At 39.0% G+C, this 20,193-nt stretch overlaps 2 protein-coding genes across 3 annotated transcripts; one reads left to right on the forward strand and one right to left on the reverse strand.

The window, feature by feature from the left end:
• Positions 1-1,969: 1,969 nt before the first annotated feature.
• Positions 1,970-10,444, reverse strand: THAP5 (THAP domain containing 5). 2 transcript variants are annotated; one of them, XM_073328076.1, is made up of 3 exons: positions 10,222-10,444; positions 8,127-8,316; positions 1,970-2,949 (listed from the first exon to the last, which is right to left on the reverse strand). In XM_073328076.1, the coding sequence occupies exons 1-3, from the start codon at positions 10,302-10,304 to the stop codon at positions 1,993-1,995; spliced, it is 1,230 nt and encodes a 409-aa protein (XP_073184177.1). In that variant the 5' UTR covers positions 10,305-10,444; the 3' UTR covers positions 1,970-1,992. The 2 variants fall into 2 exon arrangements, with proteins under 2 accessions (XP_073184177.1, XP_073184178.1); XM_073328077.1 differs by lacking the exon at positions 10,222-10,444 and adding an exon at positions 9,783-10,162.
• Positions 10,445-10,523: 79 nt separating this feature from the next.
• On the forward strand, positions 10,524-19,598 carry DNAJB9 (DnaJ heat shock protein family (Hsp40) member B9). Its single transcript, XM_073328079.1, has 3 exons — positions 10,524-10,646; positions 15,331-15,558; positions 17,106-19,598. Exons 2-3 carry the CDS (start codon positions 15,342-15,344, stop codon positions 17,540-17,542), a joined length of 654 nt encoding a protein of 217 aa, XP_073184180.1. The 5' UTR covers positions 10,524-10,646; positions 15,331-15,341; the 3' UTR covers positions 17,543-19,598.
• Positions 19,599-20,193: the final 595 nt, after the last annotated feature.

Consider the following 20,193-nt stretch of genomic DNA (forward strand, 5'->3'; position numbering starts at 1 on the left):
ACAAAGAAGGGTTGAGGCAAAGTAATAGTATACAAGTACTTCAGAAGTTTAATTTGACATTTACTAAGGCCTTGTCTACACTACCGCAGTAAGTCGACCTAAGTTACACTACTCCAGCTATATGAATAATGTAGCTGGAGTCGATGTAGCTTAGGTCAACCTACTGTGATGCCTACTCTACACTTTGTCGACAGGAGATGCTCTCCCATCGATTTACCTTAAACTTCTCATTCCGATGGAGTACCGGAGTCAACCGTAGAGCGCTCTGCAGTCGATTTAGCAGGTCTACTGAAATTGACCCCTGGTAAGTGTAGACATGGCCTTAGAGTACCACTGTCAATAAGCGAAAGAGTAAACAGGAGTGGTACACACAGTATATATACTGGGCTAATAAAACTACTTTAGAACTCACTCCCCCCACCCTCCCAAAAAACCCCACTCCCAAACTGTTTTTAAATTCTTAATATTTCTCCCTGTAAAGTGCATCAGGGCAATATATGTTGGACAGGGCACTATTTATTTCAGCAACTGTTACTGATACATTATCATTCAATGAGGTAGCTCACAATTTTATTCACTAAGTGAACCAGGTTATTCAGTATTTCCATGGGTAATCAACTATATTAGAAAAACTTTATCACCCAAAGCAGTTAAATGCAATGTATCAGAATTATAGCAGTTAGTGTAAACTGGGATTCTATCTCCCCCAATTCCCAACCTTATGTAGCACTAATCCTTGAACAGTAAGACCTTGTCTACATTACAAAATTAAGTCGACCTAAGTTAGGTTGAAGTATAGCCACTGCAGTAATTACTGCACTGATTAACGTCCACACTATGTCCCCTGTCGGTAGTGAGAGTCCTCACCAGAAATGCTTTCACCAATTTAACTGTGTGGGGGCACTGACAGCTGGAACCGTCCCGCCCCCTCCCCACATGGCGGCCTCCAGCTACGCTTCTTGTGGGGGTGGAGTTATTAGGTCGGTGTAGGACGTGACATATCAGTAGGAGCAACATTATATTGTAGACACTTACAGGGTTAGGTAGACATAAGTTACCTTACAGAAGCCTAACTCTGTAGTGCAAACCAACCCTAAGGTGTAGCAGAACATTAAGCCACATTCTGCCACTCTTACTCACTACTATCCACTCTGCAAATACAGTCTTCTTTTCTTCAAGATACAGCTAAGGTATAAATCAGGACGATAACTGTGGTAGATTCTGGTCTGATGCTGGTATTTGAATAGAGGGTTGAAAGTATTTTGCGTCGACAACTTCTGTTTTACTGAACAAAATCTAAAACTTTTGTCTTTTACTAGCATAGAAGCCATTATTCAAATTGTTGTGCGTATTTTAGTATCGTAAAAATTAGGAGCTGAACTGTATTGTCCCTAATGTTCAACTAGAAATAATGTTCTTATTGAAGAAGAAAGGGCAAACTTTGTTTTATTGTATAAATGCAATTTTAATTAAGGTCAACCTGTACAAAAGCTATTAGAATGAATACTAAATGAGGATATAAACAGCAAACACGATGTCAGTACACAATGTATATTATATCTCCCAGTTTAAGAAGCAGTAACTCTAAACTGTTCTTACTCATTTGAGAGTGAACTGGGACAAGATGACTATAACTATTTATTATGTGCCCCACATAGCTGTGATCTCCACTTGGTTTGTACTGAACTGTAAGGCTTATAAATTCTAGAGAAGCTTGAATCTGAGAAAGTTCCTCCCATTTTTATTTCACGACTTTATATTTTATTTTAGATGTTCCTTTTATTCTGCTCATTTATGATTCATGTTTGTGGGCAATAGTCTATCACTGGGCTTCAGCAGAATGGATGACATAACTTTTTCAAGAACACCTGTTATATAGCATTTTTGTGTTATCATTAATATGGCATCATGGAAAAAAGATGTATCATTTATATACAAGGATAATCAAAGAGACTAAAAAAAAGCCATGTTAGAACACCCATTTTAAAGATTTTATTGAATCATAGTCACTTCAAATGTTGTGAAACAATTTTCTACAATCTTGAGCTTTTCTTCAGAAAGCAGGTTTTCCTGTTTTAGTTGTCCAATAAGAGCTTCCAAGGATTTGAGCCTACCTAAAGTTTTTCTTTCCTGTTTTTCAAGGAGTGTTATCTTAGAATGCAGCTTTGCAATTTTTTGCCAGAGATGATCCCTGTCTATGTCTTGTCTGCAATACGAATGCTCAGTTTGTAATACTTCAGTTTCACCATTATTGTTTATATATGCAGATTTTTGAATTTCTATTTCTTCCATGTCTATGAACTCCTGTTTAAGAGGCATGAAAGAACTACTTACCATCGAAGACTCTTTAGAACACTCAGCAGGTACAATGATAGCAATGACAGATTCGTTATTTCCATTAAACTGTTCGATAGTTCGTGTGATTGTACTGAGAAAAACTGCGTTTTCACTTGGCTGTACTTCCACAGAGCAGACTGCAATATGTGAGTTAGCATTCTCAGCTAGATGGTCAATAACTGGCCCACCCGCATTTTTAAATTTCAAAGATGAATCCAGGAATTCAGGGTCTGTAACTTGCAGAACCGTGGCTGTACAACTTAAAAGATTCTCTACCGATGTAGGAACATTACTTGCTTCTATGTTCTGGACAGCTTCTGCCATTAAAACAGGTGTTTGTTGAATATGCCGCTCAGATGAACTAAGAATTATGGTGCCCGCTTGTAAGTTTTCTGTATTCTGAAACTGCACTTTCTTTTGTGGAGGTTTGCTCAGGGTTGATAAGCAAATTGCTTCAGTGTTTTCATCTAGCCTTTCTGCAATTGTGACACTTTTCTTTGGCGAACAAGGTTCAAACGATGCAGATACATTATCTGACTCTGCACACACATGGATGTCCTCCCCATCCTCTGTTTTTATCTCTTGTGGCTTGTGCTGAGAAGGGTCTTTTTCCTGGAGGAGAAATGACACCTTTTAACTATAACTACATATAATGCACAAAAGTTTCCTCATTCTGTAATGTGCTATTGAGTAACTATTTTTTGGATAATCACAATTTTTTAAAATATTGCTCAAAGATTAAACAAGTAATTTGCCAACAATCCATATATTTATCTCCAATAGAATGTTTTCCTTAAACTCTGTATACCACCAGAGGCACTCTCAAGTATTGGTCTAAAAAACTCTATGTAAAATACTTTTATAAACCTGAAATTGTTTTAGAATTCTTCATGTAAATTGATGACACATACAATAGAAACAACAAGTTGCCTTTCTCTGACAAACTGGTTAGCTTCTCCTATTCTATCCCCAAACATGTTATTCGATACAAATTAATGATTGAGTATGCTGCTTTTGCATTACTGAAGCAGCAAAGCAGAAAATCCTGTTTTTTCCACCTAATGTAATTCAGTGGACTGATGGTTCTTTCAGACAACCGCCAAGCGACTTTACTTTTACAGAAATTTAGTACAATGGTAGAAAAGAAACCTAGATCTTCAGTGCATAAGTAACTGAAGTGGGTTATATGGATGTATGTGTGCAATCATGCATATGTGGTAAGCATGCACATCTACACAGGTTTAATTTTAAATATACAAGCAAGCATGGTGTTGAAAGTTTGAACACTTCATAAGGATGGAGACATTTCTTTTATGACTCATGGTAAGTTAACAAGGGGAAAGATCTTACATGGATACTGCTTCTGTTTTTGTCATCATCATCAAGGCTTGCGCTTCCCTGGCTACTCTCTCTTCTCCCCATCTACACAAATCACCTCTCCCCCATGTTAAGGATTAAAATCTACATAAGCTTTTTGATATGTTGGTCATTAATATAAAAATATACTAATGTTGTGTGGTATATTTTTTCAATAGGTTTGATTTTGAAGAGGGTAAGCTGTAGAAGTTGTAGTCATGTTAGGCCAGTAGACTAAGAATAAAAAAAAACAAAAACCTGTAAGCAACTTTAACTTTGCTCACTAAATATAAAAATAAGACAGGCAAGTATTAATAAGAATGTGGGGACAGGATGTAAAAATGGTGTGTGGTGAAAAAAGACAAGTCATTCTAAAGTGTACATTCATAAAGATATGCCTATTCCAGACCACCCATACTGTTGACTGATCAACCTGTTCAGTGTTTTCCATGTCCTTCATAGATAAGAATTAAGTAGGAGTTCAGCAGAGTGACATGGGTTCCATTGCATTCCAATTTAGTTTTGTAACACACTTCAAAATTTAAAGGATTGAAAAAGTTATGGAAATAGCAAAAGTAGTTTCCCTACCTGCAGTGCTATCATCTCTAAAGTGGGTACCTAATGCTCAGAGATTTAAGAATACAGGGTAGCTCCCTTCCTCTGATCTACCAGAAGCTGAAACAGGGCTTCTTTGATTGATTGCTGAGCCCTGCTTCATCTGTTCAGAGATGAGAAAACTGAGAAAACACCCAGATTCTCTTGAAATTCTAACCTAAGGTTCTACCAGAAGCACAGCTAGGCTGGACAGAGAGAGGGAGGGAAAAAAACCCAAAAAACAAAAATCCCATCAGGGTAGAGCACTCACAAGTAGAGCTTTGAGGAATCCCCATTTGTTTTGTACCGAGACATAAGACTGAGCCTCAATATGTAGCTGCAGTACCTCAAGCATGTGAGCAAGGGAGCTGTACTATGGTTTAAGGAATAAAAACTCAAAACACAATCTCCAAAGCATGGAATGAAGGCCCATCACTAGCTGACTGATTGAGCAGTGGGCATCCATACAGGAGCAGAGATATCCTTCATATATACATGTTTTCCTTAGGCTAAACACACATCTCAAGAGTTCTAGTGCCACACTGGCCTTCCTCTCAGCCAGAACACCTGTTAGTAGAACTAGGCATTGGACCCTATGAAGGAGAATCTAGGCTTTCATTAAAAAACCCCCTAACCCTTGTCTTTTCCACGATAGCTTTAAAAACAAACACAAGCCAATGTAAAATGATCACTAGTGTTGAAATGAGCAATCACCTAGGCTCCATTTCTGCAGCATAGGATCTTAATTATTTTCCCATTCACATATATTTTTCATGTAAAAAGGTCACTTGAGTTTGGGAAGTGTCCTAAAGAATCACCTTGCATCTCTAGGAGTTCATGAGAGATGCACACTATACCCCAGTGAGATACTCCTATAAAAAAAAAAACAAAGTCTGGGAGTCAGGACATACGTGCCTAAGCATCTTTATGGATCTGGCCTTCAGATTCTACAGTAAGTGGGGTCATGTAAGTGTCCGGAACAGCTGCCACATACAGGCAGTGAAATGAGCCTCCACGAGGTGCTGGTGAGGAGGAGGAGGAAGCATGCAATATTAAGAGCTATAGTGCCTTGAATAGAGGTGGAATTTTTTTTTTTTGCCAGTGACAAGAGAGGAATATAAAATTGATGCTTTCCTCCTCCTCGTTTTGGGGATTCCCAAAACACAGTTTCATCCAGGGAATGTTTCATGTATTGCTGACTGGGAAGAAGCTACAGGGAAACTGTTGTTAAAATATTGGCAGCATAACCTCAAAGTATTCGTACAGCTTTATAGATCAATTATCTACGTAACATCTCCTCTGTAAAGATTGTGATTAGACTATGAACACAGACGTAAAAAAGGAAGGTTATGCTTCTGCTAAATGCAAATCACTACCTTTCTCTCCCTATAGTTAGCAACAAACTAATATTTAAGCAATAATTATTTGAGGCAAGAACCATCTTTTTGTTTTGTGTTGTACTGTGCCCAGCATAATGGGGTTCTGCCCTATGAGTAAGGCTTCTAGCAGCTATGGTAATACAGAAAATAATAATTTAATTCCATAAAGATTTTTAGATCATCCCAAAAAATTACTATTACTGTGTCATGAACTGCTGGATTTTCTTTCCATATTTTTAAGCAACTCATAGTTTTCATCCTAGAGATTGAAAACCTGTTTATATTAAGTTCACCTGCAATTCAAGGAAACCCACACTTATTTCTGGAATTCATTTATTATATTTTAAATCTCAAAAGTCTGTGTTAAATGTTTTCTTTTTCAATATCAAAGTAGCTAGATAGACACAAATTTCAGTTTTATAAATTAAGCTACGATGGAAACTAAATATCCATCTTTGTACCCTGCCTCTAACACTTCTCTCTACTGGATGCTTCAGAGAAATAGTAGTAAACCCCTGTAGTCTCCTTCAAAACATTTATATTAAAAACAATACTACGATATATGTGAAGCACTGGGTCTTTACCTGACCAGTTGAATGGGAAATGTCTTCATGACACAACATGGGGATCAGATGAAAGAAGGCTGATAGTCCTTACAAATTTTACTCTGGATAGTTTAAAAGCAGATCCCAGTTGTTATTCATACAAAGTGTAAAACGATTCTGTGTCCATTACCATTTACAGGATGTAACCATTTTTTATACTTCTGTGTAAAAGGAATACCTGAGAAAGCAACTCGTGTTGGAAAATTTTAACTAAACAAGATTTGAGTATTATACTTCTGAAAGAGTATATGAAGTTGTTTTGTTGGATCATATTAAAGACGTTCTGTATTAAAATCACAAATGAGTTTGATTCCCCATAGTTTAAATTCCAGGGTATTATTAAGAGGTCTCTTGGTTTTTGGTCTCTTATTTTTACTGTTTCTCTCCCTCTCTGTGTAAAACTTGCAAGCTGCTAATTGTGTTAGTACATCCTAAGACAGAGTCTGTTCTCAGAGCAATACTTTGTAACAACAACTACTCACAAAGAGAGAGACTCAAAGCGATACTTTGTAACAACAGCACACAGAGACTCCCCGCCCTTTTGTTGTATTCATCTCGCTTTGTTGACAATCGTGATTAAAATAGAGATAGCGGATGTATGTGGATGGATGCTTGCTGTGGATAATAACTGAATGATCAGGGAGGTGCCATCCTAAGAATTCAGTGTCCATAGGCCGAAGAAGGCGTCAAGTGGAAACAACCAGAGGACCCCAGGAGGGCAGACTGGAATCCACCCCACAGTCTCAAGGATGGGAGAACTGAAGAACAAGATAACTTCTGACAGCACGGAGCCATCAGGAATGTGCCATCTGCTGACTGATTCAGCAACAGCATGATGACACAATTCCCATAGACTGGCATAGGAATAAATTCCTATAAAAATAGACTCTAGAAAGTGAGAACTTTGGGGTCTGATTCTGCAAACCAACTTCCAGGAGCATCAGATGTGCATCTGACAAGGCCCTGCTCCATCCTCATGTCCAGGCCACCTGGCCAGTGGCTTGGCACGAGCAACTCTAAGTCTGGTAACTATGATAATAGCCTTGCAGAACGTGTGTGTGTGTGTGTGTGTATCAATATGAAATTGAATAGAATGTTATAGCTATAACTAACTGCTTACTATGATTCTTTCTGTATTCACAATAAATGTGGCATTTTGTGTGTGTGTGTGTGTGTGTGTGTGTGTGAATCAATATGAAATTGAATGGAATGTTATAGCTATAACTAACTGCTTACTATGATTCTTTCTGTATTCACAATAAATGTGGCATTTTGTCTTATTCCCTTTAATAAGATCCTGCTGGTTTTTATTTTATTGGTATAACAAAGTATACTGAAGTTCTAAAAAACTTATGAAGAAGCAGATGATAACCCATTATGGTATATTATACTGTATAAAGCAGTAACTGCTTTGCAGGGATATGCCAATGAAAATACACAGCATGAAAAATAGCAATATTTTTATAATTTGAGCCTGGACTCCTGATCCTTTAGTGAATTTTATATTAGAAAGAGGAGAGTCAAGAAAGAAAAGACATACACATGCTGAAACTGAAAACATTTTAAAAAGCTAATGTTTTTATACCATATGAATACATTTATTGTTAATAAGGTGGCCCTGACAAAATTAGCTATTTGAAACAAAATAGCAGCTGTAAAAGAAACATTAGTATTTGGACAGAAATTACCTAACAGCAACACTTCCAAGATTGGGTCTCAATCAAAAGTATGAAATTATTAGATGTTCAAAAGAAAAAAATTCCAAGTATTACTTTGTATGTATGGTTTTGAAAATTATACTATACTAATATCCAGCCAACACAGCGCTGTATTAAATAATAAAGTGACACATTACCTGATTATCAGGCAAAGAGAAAATAGTTGGTATTGCAGTATGTTTCAAATATCGAATTCCCCATCGCACATCAAGAGAGTCAGGGGTAAAATGGTCACTGCACAGGAGTTGGTGCTTACTGGGAGTCCACGTGTCACGTTTCATATTCCGCAACCATTTCTCAAGTCTCTCTTTATCATGAAGTGGAAACCTGGTTTAAAAGATTTGCACAAAATTAGTTTTATACTTTTTTCAAATAAAATCTCTTCATCTCACTCCTAAATCTTCCCTTACACAAGAATCTATCCTAAGTTTTTATATAGTGCTTATAAGTGCTAATTCTGGTAACCATGAAACTTACATCTAGATAATCATGTGTGGGGAAATCTTGGCTCCACTGAACTCAACGGCAAAACTCCCACTGACATCAAAGGTGACATCCTTGCCCCAAAAACATCTAATATGGGCTGATCTGGGAACCCTTGTTCAAAAAACAGTTTCCAGTGAAGGCCCTGGGAATACTTGCTTCAGTAGAAAAGTAGGAGGATGTGGTCCTTATTTTGTTTTAACAAATAAGCAAGCAATTCTCAAATTATTGGATTCCACCTATTACTTTAATTTTGTTTTAATTATATTTCTCTTAATCTAGTTGTGCACATTCCTAAATTTGGGGTTTTTTTTAATTCAAAAAGCCACTCTACTAGTTTAGGTTAAAAAATAATTGTATAAAATATAATAATAATAGTGTTTCTGTCTCCCTCTTCCCAAACGTTCTTTTGCAGTGATGTGAACCCAAACAGTAACACTGATTAGTCCATGAGATCTAGAGAGTGAAAGACTAAAAGCTAATAAAAGGAACCTGACTAGAGTAATTTTTATCATCCAAATTAAGTGAAAAGGAAAAGAGAGCACCAACAGTGGCAGGATTTTTTTAAAATTTGTTTTTAAAATACTGTTATGCAAAGTGACAGACAAACCCCAGGGGAAACAGAATGTAGGGGAGGGCTAAACAGAAACAATGTAAGCAAAGCCATGAAACTTGTCTAGTGAGTCAGTTTCCTGCCTATCACATCTGGAAGTTCATAGATCAACCTTCATAGATCAAGTTCATAGATCAAAATCAGTCTTATCAATGGCAGTGAAAAATATCAATGGCACTAAAAAAAAGTCAAGCATTTCCACGTACAGTAACATTATCATTCAGCGCAACCTCAGTTCACATCTCTCACCAAAAAGACACGACAAGACGCCAAAAAGGTTAGGATTCTCAGCTCCTTAAATATCTCTTTAGTTTTGACATGTAGCCAACTATAATACACATATCCAATCACTGTCACACTCAAACCACAACCTTGAGGTTTGATGTTAAGGTATAAATGGTCACAGGGTGTCCGGGGGATGTGAAAAGTACTGTAGATGTCAGTAGTGGGGTGGAGACTGGTGGCAAAATTCATCAGAGCCTCCTGGCACCTGCTGAAGACCCAGCTAGCCTGGAGCCTTTTTACAGAGTCCACAGCATACCCTAATCCCAGGGGGCAACCAGATCTCCAGCCTCCTTGGGCTCACCCTGACACAGACCCACTCCCCGAACCCCCTTCTACCCCCCCCCCCCAGCAGCTTTTAATAACGCTTTAGTGTTCGTTCAATGTTTTACTCCGTCCCTAGCTAAACACTGACCGGGTAGAACCTCTGTGCAGAGGCGCAGCAAGCCCCGAGCTGGCCTGGGCAACGAGCAGAGCGGGGCTGAGGAAAGGGAGTTGGGGAACCGGAGCGGGTAGGGGCGCACTGCAGCTCCCAGAGCAGCCCCCCGCCCAGCGGGGCTATGAGGAGGTTGAAGCACAGGGCCTAGAGCCCATGGACAGCAGGTCCTGCGCCCCGCTACAGAGACACCCCAGCGAACGCTTGGTGCGGCCTGGGCCCGAGGGAGGGCGAGGAGCGGGCTGAGCGAGGGCGCCCGGCGAGGCAGGCAAGGGAGAGGCCCCGCTCCCAGGGCGACGGGCCCAGCACCGAGGGGGTGCGAGCGCGCCCTGGCGCTGCTGCCTCAGGATGGGAGGGCCCTGGGCTCCAGCGGAGCGTCCCCTCCCGCCGCGGGACCGCCGGGCCGGCCGGCACTCACGGGTAGAAGCTCAGCTTGCGCTGGTCCCTGGCGCTCTGGCCTCCCCGGTTCTTGCAGCAGGACGCGGCGCAGTATCGGGGCATAGCGGGCGCTGGAGGACCCAGCCCGAGGGGGAACCATACACGCAGGCAGCGGGGCGCGGGGATCGCCGAGACAGCGGCAGCCCCTGGACGCTCGCCCCGACCGCCGCCCCACTTCCGCTTCCCCAGGGCTCTGACCCCCCCCCATCGGCTCATCAGCCGGAAGTAACGTGACTCTTCAGGGTTCACAACACCCTTCCACGTGCACTAACGCGGCGGTGTCACGTGAGACAGGGCAGCCAATAGTGTAGCGCTTCGTGTAGGATTCGATCTACGGTTGCGGCCGCCGTGTTCGTCCGCTCAGAGCAGGAGGAGAGGAGCGCGCGCGCGCGCGCGGGGCGGGAGGTGAGCGCAGTCGTGAGGCGGCGACAGCGCCCCGGCTTTTGCGTTGGGGCTGGGGGGGGGGGGGGAAGGTGTCGGGATTTCTCTGCTCTTTGGGGTGGGATGTTTTTGTTTCAGGTCACTCTGATGTTTCTCAGGTTCTCGGGCCCTGCTTTTTATTCTCTTCTCTCCTCTTCCCCCGGGAGGAGGGTGTGTGAAGTGCTGAGCTCCCCTCGGTGTGGGGGCATCTGTGCTTGTGTGGTGCTGCGCTGCTGCCTTGGCATTTGGACACTGGGTTTATGTAAAACTTTTTTTTTTTTAAACAGGGTCGCGTCCAGTCAGTGTAATGAGGTTTAATTTGGCTAGGAGGGCTGTGAGAAAGGTGGGCTGGGGGGGAGGGGGAGAGGCAATAGCCTCCCCTCCCAGACTTCAGTCACTTGTCTCCATGATAAATTCTCCAGAATAATAGTAAACCCCATAATTTTATTTACATGGACGTTATGGGTGAGGTTTGGGGGGGTCAGCAACTAAATGACCCCATACAAACTGCAGTGGACTTCACAGGTTCCCCCTAGCATTGAGGTCAGGTTCTCTCACTGATTCTCTTTCAAAATCACAAGACTGTTTTTAAGGAATTGTGTCTGATAGCTAAAGCCTAATAAGGATTTTTTTAATTAACTTGACTATATTTTTTTCTAACACACTTAAAAACCCAGAAATACTTAAAACAGTTTAAAGCTCTGAATGCTCCCATGTAACGTTTTCATCCAGATATGACAGCATTTTGATAACGAGCACATGAGGAAAGGAAAGTGAAACTTATCTGTCTTTCAGATTCCGAACTGAAATAAAAGAAAGATATGCAGAATAAATGGTGACAAGTGGGTTTTTTTTTAAAATAATTGTTATAATAAAGGTACTGATACTAAGTTGGATTTAAATAAAGCTTTTTATGCTGCCAAAAAAATGCATCTATTTTACATAATGCCAGGTTAGTAAATTCATATTGTAGTAAAGAAAATACACTGTCAGCTATTAATAGTTAGAGCTAATCTAATATACAGGCCTTGCTAGTGTTTTGTGATAGCCTTTTGTCAATTAAAGTACTTTTAAACATTAGCCATTTTCAACATTGCTCTTAAGTCTGATACCATGGGGATGTTGAAACAAGCTGAACATTGCATAAGGTTTATATTGTTAGAAATAGTGTTTTCGGGAACTTTGTCTAAAACATTCTGAAGAACAACCAGTTTAATCTGAACTGGGGTTTCTTTTAAAATATGGCACAACTTCAGTGTTATTTTTTCATATAAAAATTAAAATGCTTTACAACTTCTATACAAGCCAATAGACAATATGTAGTATAAAACTGTTTTGCAGGAAAGAGTAGTTTAAAATAATTGGAATGCGTGCATGTGGTAATAATGTCAGTATACAAGTCATAGAAGTTGAGAAGCTTAGGTGGATTGAAAAGATTTGAAGGCAGGAATGGGGGGGGGGGGTAGTTTGCAGCAGTTTTTGGGAGGTGCAGGAGTCATTTCTGGCCAAACTGCCCTTCACTAGTGGGAGTGGATAAAGTCAGATGTTAGAATGAGCAGGGGTGCATAGACTCTATCTATGAGAGAATAGGGCAATCTTATAAATAAGGAGGTCAGTTTTGAAAAGGATACTAGAATGAAGAGGAAGCCCATGGAGGTGTTTAGAGAGAGGCCAGATGCACTTCTGATTTCTGGCTACTTATGGGAGAAGTGCAGCAGTGTTGTACACTTGCTGGTTTTGGGAAAGCTGATTTTTGGAAGTCTGAGGAAGAAGGCATTTTAGTGATCAAGGTGTTAAATGATTGGGCAAATGTTTCAGCATAAGTGGAATAAAAGGGTTTACCTGAGCAATGTAGTGCCAATGGTCATAGGCAGATATGTATAGACAGGGTATGGAGTTTGGGGTTCAAGATGAAATCAAGGTTATGAACTGTAGTGACTAATTGGAGTTAACTGAGGTGGATGTTTGTCATGCTCAAGAAAAGCGTTCCTGATTTTATGGAATTGAGATGAAAATCCACAGGTCCATACCTGTGAAGGGTGAACAGGCAGGAAACACTGAAAGTGTGGGAAAACATGTACAGATTCATAGTATTCAGTATGAACAAGGGAAGAGACTAGATGTAAAAAAGAAGAGGGTCTAGAAATCTTGCTGTACTTGTACTAATATATTTAGTATTGAGGAAGAGAGGTGCCAGAATGAATTGTACACTTCGTAGCTAAATACACTGATCAAAATACAGTTCCATTTTGAGACTAGCCCTTAGAACACTGACACTTGGCATACTACCAGCCAAGCAAATGTTTAGGAGGGCATTAGATATATATATATATATATCTAGTCTCCAAAGGATTGGGTGGTAGGATGTCAGAGCATACAAATAGTATTGAATATACTTTCAGTATTAGTAGTCACTGAAAAGATATAAACTATTTCATATAAACTGATATAAAGATATAAACTGTATAGGTCTGATTTTAAGTTCAGAACCAAAAGGAAGCCCTCTATTTATTTAAATACAAATGGGCCTACAAATCAAGTCCTGTCATGTTACAGCTAAATATTGGGTTTGATCTTTAGCCATGAATTTCTTTTTATGGATATATGCTCTTCTTAAAATCTTTTGTAATCAAGGAAATCCACAAAACAAAATTTGTGTATAGCAAATGTTTTATGGGCCCGTATTCTCCAAAAACAATCACGGCCATCAAAGCCATACAGGTTTCAGAGTAACAGCCGTGTTAGTCTGTATTCGCAAAAAGAAAAGGAGGACTTGTGGCACCTTAGAGACTAACCAATTTATTTGAGCATGAGCTTTCGTGAGCTACAGCTCAGCATTCTGACTTATTCAGGGGAAGTAGAATGGAGCTGTCATCAAGGCAAGAAATGTATTGGACCCATGCTCCGATTCAACATTTTCCCTGGCTGAGTTACAGTCAGTGATGCCCAGGGAAATAGTGTGTCCACTCCCTCACCTAATCCTGCACTGAGATGATATATTATTTTTTCTGAGTATGCTTAGTGCAATCCCCTGGCATTCTGCTGGCTGGATGAAGTCCAACTCTATCTTCGGGCACTCTATGTCCTCACTACATATCTTGGAAGCTTCTCCTTATTCCAAGGGACAATCAAGTTCTAGATAGTTAGGCTTCTTCTTGAAAGGATTCCTAGTATGCTGACTAATTGAATATAGCATGTGCCTGTTTTGTAATTGGTACTGTCTGTTTAACATTAAGCTTTTCTTTTTAAATGACTGACGATGTGTACTGTGTACAGATTTACTGGTCATCATTTCCTTAACCTGGCACTAGCTTGTTTTTTAACTCCAAACTTTTTATCTGTATCTCTGATAGATTGTACAATTCTCGACTATCTGATAAATCAACTATTTTAATCTTCACAAATGCCACATGCTGAAAGTTCCCCAGTGCACTTTGATCTTATGTTCTAAAACTGTTTTGGATCTTACAGAAAGCTTCAACCCAGAGTGAATTTCAAGTGCTCAGTTAACTATTGGTATATGGCAGGTTTCAGAGTAACAACCGTGTTAGTCTGTATTCGCAAAAAGAAAAGGAGTACTTGTGGCACCTTATAGATGAACCAATTTATTTGAGCATAAGCTTTCGTGAGCTACAGTTCACTTCATCGGATGCATAAAGTGGAAAATACAGTGAAGATGTTTTTATACTGTACACAGTAGCTCACGAAAGCTTATGCTTAAATAAATTGGTTAGTCTCTAAGGTGCCACAAGTACTCCTTTTCTTATTGGTATATGGGGGGCTTACACATCTAACTCCCAATGATACTGATTATAAGTCCTCTATATCAAGAATATTGTAGACTTTTTAGTTATCAAAACTGCATTTAACTGCAAGCCCATCCCATGTTTTTCTTCACCGAGAAAGGACAAATTTGCACTTTGTAATGGGACTCTGTGGCCAGTGGTCTCTTGCTCCACCACAGTAGTCTCTTAGGCCATTTAACTGGCCCTTTGAAATTAGGAGTGGGGGTTGGGATTCAGACTTTTCTCTTTCTTGAAGATCAGCACTAGGCCCTGTAGCAGCCCAGTGTGTGTGACGAGAATGTCTTTCTTGGGCCTTCTGCTCAATAGAGGCAATGGTTCTTGCCAGTTCCTTCTCAACCTCTTTGGGTAGCTCCATGTTCACAGCTCTTTTCACTTTCTTTCAAATGCTGCTGCTTGCTATCTGGTGACAGACAAGTATTCCTAAAAATGGTATATGTAGCTGTTGGACAAAATACAGAAAGCAAATACTGGGCCTTGCAATGAAAATGGCTAGTTAGTGAATACTAAATGTTTGGACCAGGACTGCAGGTGCTGGGGTGGGGGGAGATGAGGCAAGTGTAAATATGAATAAAAGAAGAAACTATGGGCATTTCTGTTGCAGGTGACAGCGTGGTGTGGAGATAATTCAAATCCCTAAACCCATCATACTGGGTACTGAAAATTCTGCAAAAGGGAGCTTCTTGAGCAAAAGTGAAATTAAACATGGTTCCATCTCTAATTGTTGCATGGTTCCTACTTTTAAACATTATAGACTTGCCTGTTTTAGTTAGCAAAGATGCAATTGAATTGTCTTAAGTTACTGCCCTACTTCAGAGAAAAAAATCGTGACCATTTGTATTCAAGTCTTTTTCTATCTTTTCTAGGCACTTCAGAAATGGCTACCACACAGTCTGTCTTCACATTTGCTGTCTGCATTTTAATGATAACCGAATTAATATTGGCTAGAGAAAGTTACTATGACATTTTAGGAGTTCCAAAAAATGCATCTGACCGCCAGATCAAGAAGGCATTTCACAAACTGGCCATGAAGTACCACCCAGACAAAAATAAGAGTCCTAGTGCAGAAGCAAAGTTCAGAGAAATTGCAGAAGGTAATATAAATTATGTGGTAGTATTAAAGAGGGCTATGGATTGTTTAAGTCTGGGCTTGAAATGTCTGTCTGTACTCTTTTAACTTTTCTGTTGGGTTAAAAATTACACCAGTTTATGACACACAGCCTGCTATATCTAGTCAGTTCTAGAATAGGGCCACAAAAGTGCTCCTGGTCAAAGGCACCTGTGACAGTATCTTTGTCTACCAGAACTAGAAATGTTATTTCTGCTGCTGGTAGCTAGAAGTGTCTAGTCTTAAAATATTATGTCTGATTACTATCTTGATTCCCCCCTCAGTTGAATTGTGACATGATTTCAGTGGTGGCTGTCTGTAATAACTTCAGATAGAAACAAACACTTTAACATTTAGTCTTCAAGTGGATCTTTCATGATGCATTTACTAGTGGCTAATTGTATTAAAATTGAAATGAGTGGCAAGGAGCAAAATAATAACTGATACTTAAAACCCCCTTTCCAGTGTCATAAATGTAACCTTATGATACCATAAAATGTAATTGCAACTCCACTCTTCTTAGCTGTGTCTGTGAAGCTATCAGTAGTTCCTCTTTTCATGTTCTGTAAGTGCTGCTATTGATTCTTTATTGAACATTGTCATGACAAAAGAGTGCATTGTAATGGCCCAAGTCACACTTCTCTCTAACAGCAGAGTTAGAACTTTCTTTGTGTAGAGTATTTGAAAGCCCTTTAAAAAAAATTAACAAATAGAGGAACAGAAATATAGTTGAAATTGTCCTAACTGGGCAAGGCACACATGTTGAAGTCCATTGTTCTCTTGTGAAGTAGAAATGCTGACAGACCCATACATTTTTACAAGCTATGGTCCTGGGCCAAAGATCAGGTAGAAACTTCATTTCCTAGTCTAATAAACCTAGATTTGTGTATTGCATGTATCATTAACTTGTTCATGTGGAGCACCACTCTTTTGTTTGTAAACCAACCTTGTTTCCCTACTGTTCTGCATTAAGCACAGTTTGGTTTAGAGATGTGTGCTGCAGTACCTCTGCAACATAGCTTGTTCCTACTGCTTTAATAATTATCAAATGGAAAGTTTTTATCTGAAAACCATCACAGGATGACAGAGTTCCTGTGATAGGAATGCGTTGAACAGTTTAAAGGGAGGGGAAAGCTTGGCTTGCCAAGTCTTTTTACATCTCCTTCCCTCCCTCCCCCCATTTCACTGCCATTTGAAAGAAAATATTTAACTGCTGTTCTTTAGTGCCTGGTGGTTAAAATACTAATTTATTTAAATAGAATATAGTCTATAAGGATAAAATTACAGGATACATTTTGTCTTGACTTACTGCATGAGAACACTTGCGTGGTTATTTTAGAATTACATGAATGTTTAGCGAAATTGTGGCTTAACTTCATTATGTGAATATTGAAAGTATCACTTTCACCTGTTCTTGTCATCACTGATGTGCTTGCTGCTTAAAAAAAGAAAGGCGAATGATTTTGACAGGAAGATTTAAATCTGACTATATGTGAAATTCTGACCTAATTTCTCATTTCAATACTTCTACAGCATATGAAACATTATCGGATGAGAATAAACGAAAAGAATATGACCAATTTGGCCATGGTGGAGGACAAGGAAATAATGGAAGCCCATTCCAACAGTCATTTAATTTCAACTTTGATGACTTGTTCAAAGATTTTGACTTGTTTGGTCAAAACCAAAACTCACGGTCAAAGAAGCATTTTGAAAATCACTTCCGGGGTCATCGGGAGGCTCACAGCAGGCAAAGACGTTCTTTCCAAGATTTCTCCTTTGGAGGTGGACTGTTTGATGATGTGTTTGAAGATATGGAAAAAATGTTTTCTTTCAGTGGCTTTGACAATGCACACCAGCACACAGTACAAACTGATAGCAGATTCCATGGATCTAGCAAGCATTGTAGGACTGTCACTCAGCGCCGAGGAAACATGGTTACTACATACACAGACTGTTCTGGACAATAATATTTCCTTTTTCTTCCATATTTCTCTTCCCGTTTCCTCACCTTGATGATTTTCTTGTTTAGTGCTAATATGGAACAAAAACTCTTCTCTGAACTGTCTCATAAACTATTAAAGTATGTAACATTGCGGTAAAGAAATTCTAATTAAACTAATTCTTGCAGCTAAAACATGCAGCAAAGTGGGAGATGAGTGCCTCATCTGTCTAGAAAAGGCTGTGTATGGGGGAAATATTTCCCATATAAAATAAGAAATGTTTACCAAATTGAAATATATTTCAATTTTTTAACATAGGAGGGTGTGGGTGTTTTTTTGTTTTTGTTTTTGTTTTATTTTTTAATTAAATATTCTTACCTTAATATGACTTTTGTCTACACCCCTGGTAGGATGTTTGACTTACTGATGCATGTATAGCCACATGAGTTAAACTAATTATTGTGAAGTGTTAAACTTACAACTTCCTCTTTTTTCTTTTAAAAAAAAATCCTTATAGACTTAACTTGCAGTATTCAGCTGCTGTAGACTACGTTGTGGGAACTATGTATAATTCACACACAATACAGCAGTGAAAATTCAATTCATCTGCATTTTAACTTGCATGATCAGTTCTAGAAATGTGAATGTAGAACATCTTTAAAACAGTGTAAGGAACCATTGCCTGGAGTTTAGAAGTTTGTTTGTATCTCCAAATGTCCTTTCATTGGCCACAAGCCTGTAAAGACTTTAGCATGAACATAGCTGTGCATATGTGAGTTGTCTGACTCCAGCGGGACTACTTGTGTGTGTAAAGTTGTGTACATGTGTAAGTCTTTGTAGGATCCAGGACATTATCTATCTAAAAACTAAATATGAGAACCTGTATTATTGTAGTACATACTTACTATTTAGTTATGTCCCCTGGAAAATGGGGTAGTGAAAGTTTATTTTATCCTCAAATTATTGCTTTTTAAATTCTCCTCATGATGTTATAGTGAACTTAAACTAAGTAAAATTAGATCCCTATGCCTGATGTGACTTGTAGGTTAAACAAGTACATTTTTGTAGTAAATAGATCTGCAAACTCCATCACAGATTTCTTCATATAAAAGAATTATTGTCCCAGCTTCACAACTTGAAAAGTAAACTCTCTTCTCCAAGTGAATAAACAGCAAAATTGAAAGTCAAACTTCTTGTGGTATTTGTTTAGTTACATTTGGCAATTGAGTCTGCCGTAGTGGTGGTGGCATACTAAAGTTGTCATTTGCTATACAGCCAGCAATGAAGTCCATAAGCCACTATAAAGTGGAAGAAAAACCCTCCATATCCAAATGTCACCCTAATAGATCTCTACATCAGTCCTTGAAGATTTTCTTCGAGTATTAATATAGGACTGACTGGACTTCCATGTAGTCACTGTATCAAACTGCATCTTTTCAGTAAAATGGCTGCCACCCACAATTGAGAATTGCCAGTTGTAACTTTAAACTAATGTTTAGAATTACATTTCACTTACTTTATGTGAAAACTTACCTTTCACGTTGATTGAGTGAGCAAATTGAATGTAGGGTTCTGTAAGTTGCTGTGTCCTAAATAAGCTTCATCTTTTTAAAAAGCCCTAGACTAATTTTATTATAAGGAAGAGACTTTGCCCTTCAGCTCTCATTTAATATTCCGCCGCTACATCCTCACTCATCGTGCTAACCTTCCCATGGCTGTCAATATTGTCTTTTGTTAAATTTCACTCACCTAGAAGCCTAGAAAGGATTTTTGTGTTTTTCTCTTTCATTCTTTGTCTACTTTATTTATAAATTGACTAATACCTCATATTCTGTCTTTATAAAAAGCCAGTAATTTGTGAAACCTTATCAGAATGTGCAATATTCTTATGGTGGAGAGAAATGTGCTTTTATTTTTTGTGCAAGTAGATTTTAATTCTGTTGTGTACTTTAATGTAAATTTCTGCACTTTTCCATAACATACTCTATATGGATATTAATCCTATGGATACATTTAAGCAAAAATAGCAACTGTCGTTCATACAACATGGGTATGTAAGTAAACAACTATTTACAACTTGAAATGCATTCTTGTAAACTATTTTGTCCCACGGCATCAAGATTACAAACATCTTCGTACTGTTTGGGAAAAGCCTCCTTTTCCCTTGGAGAAAAATTGTACACATTAAATGTTGGCATAAAAAGTGCATGCCAGCATAATATATTCAGGTTGTATATTGCTGAATGCTCATTACTGGTGTAGACTGCTAAAACTCATCTAGGTAAGAGGCATCTTAGTAAGGGAGATGGGAAGGTGTGGGAGATGATGTGTGGTTTTTGTTTTTGTTTTGTTTTTAGTGGAAAGACTAATAATGTTGAAATCACACTCTAAGAAGTTCTGGTTCTGTTGATTTTCATGGGCTTGAAGTTCCCTACCAGAACCAAGCTTCCATTAAATTCCTTCTCTCTCTAGCAGGGCCTGAGCTCTTCCTTTTGGCTGTTGACCCAGCCCTCTCGCTAAGGAGAGGCCTTTACCCAAAATTCTCCACCTACCTCAGAATAAAACAAGCCAAAACTATCCTGATTAATTGCATGTGGTACACTTGAAACAGGCAGCTCATTACCCTTCTTAGGGTGGGTTTTTGTTGTTGTTTTAAGTGTTTAGTAGCCAACTGCAAG

The sequence above is a fragment of the Lepidochelys kempii genome, chromosome 1 (genome assembly GCF_965140265.1).
Source record: "Lepidochelys kempii isolate rLepKem1 chromosome 1, rLepKem1.hap2, whole genome shotgun sequence".
In the NCBI taxonomy this organism is placed as follows: Eukaryota; Metazoa; Chordata; order Testudines; family Cheloniidae; genus Lepidochelys; species Lepidochelys kempii.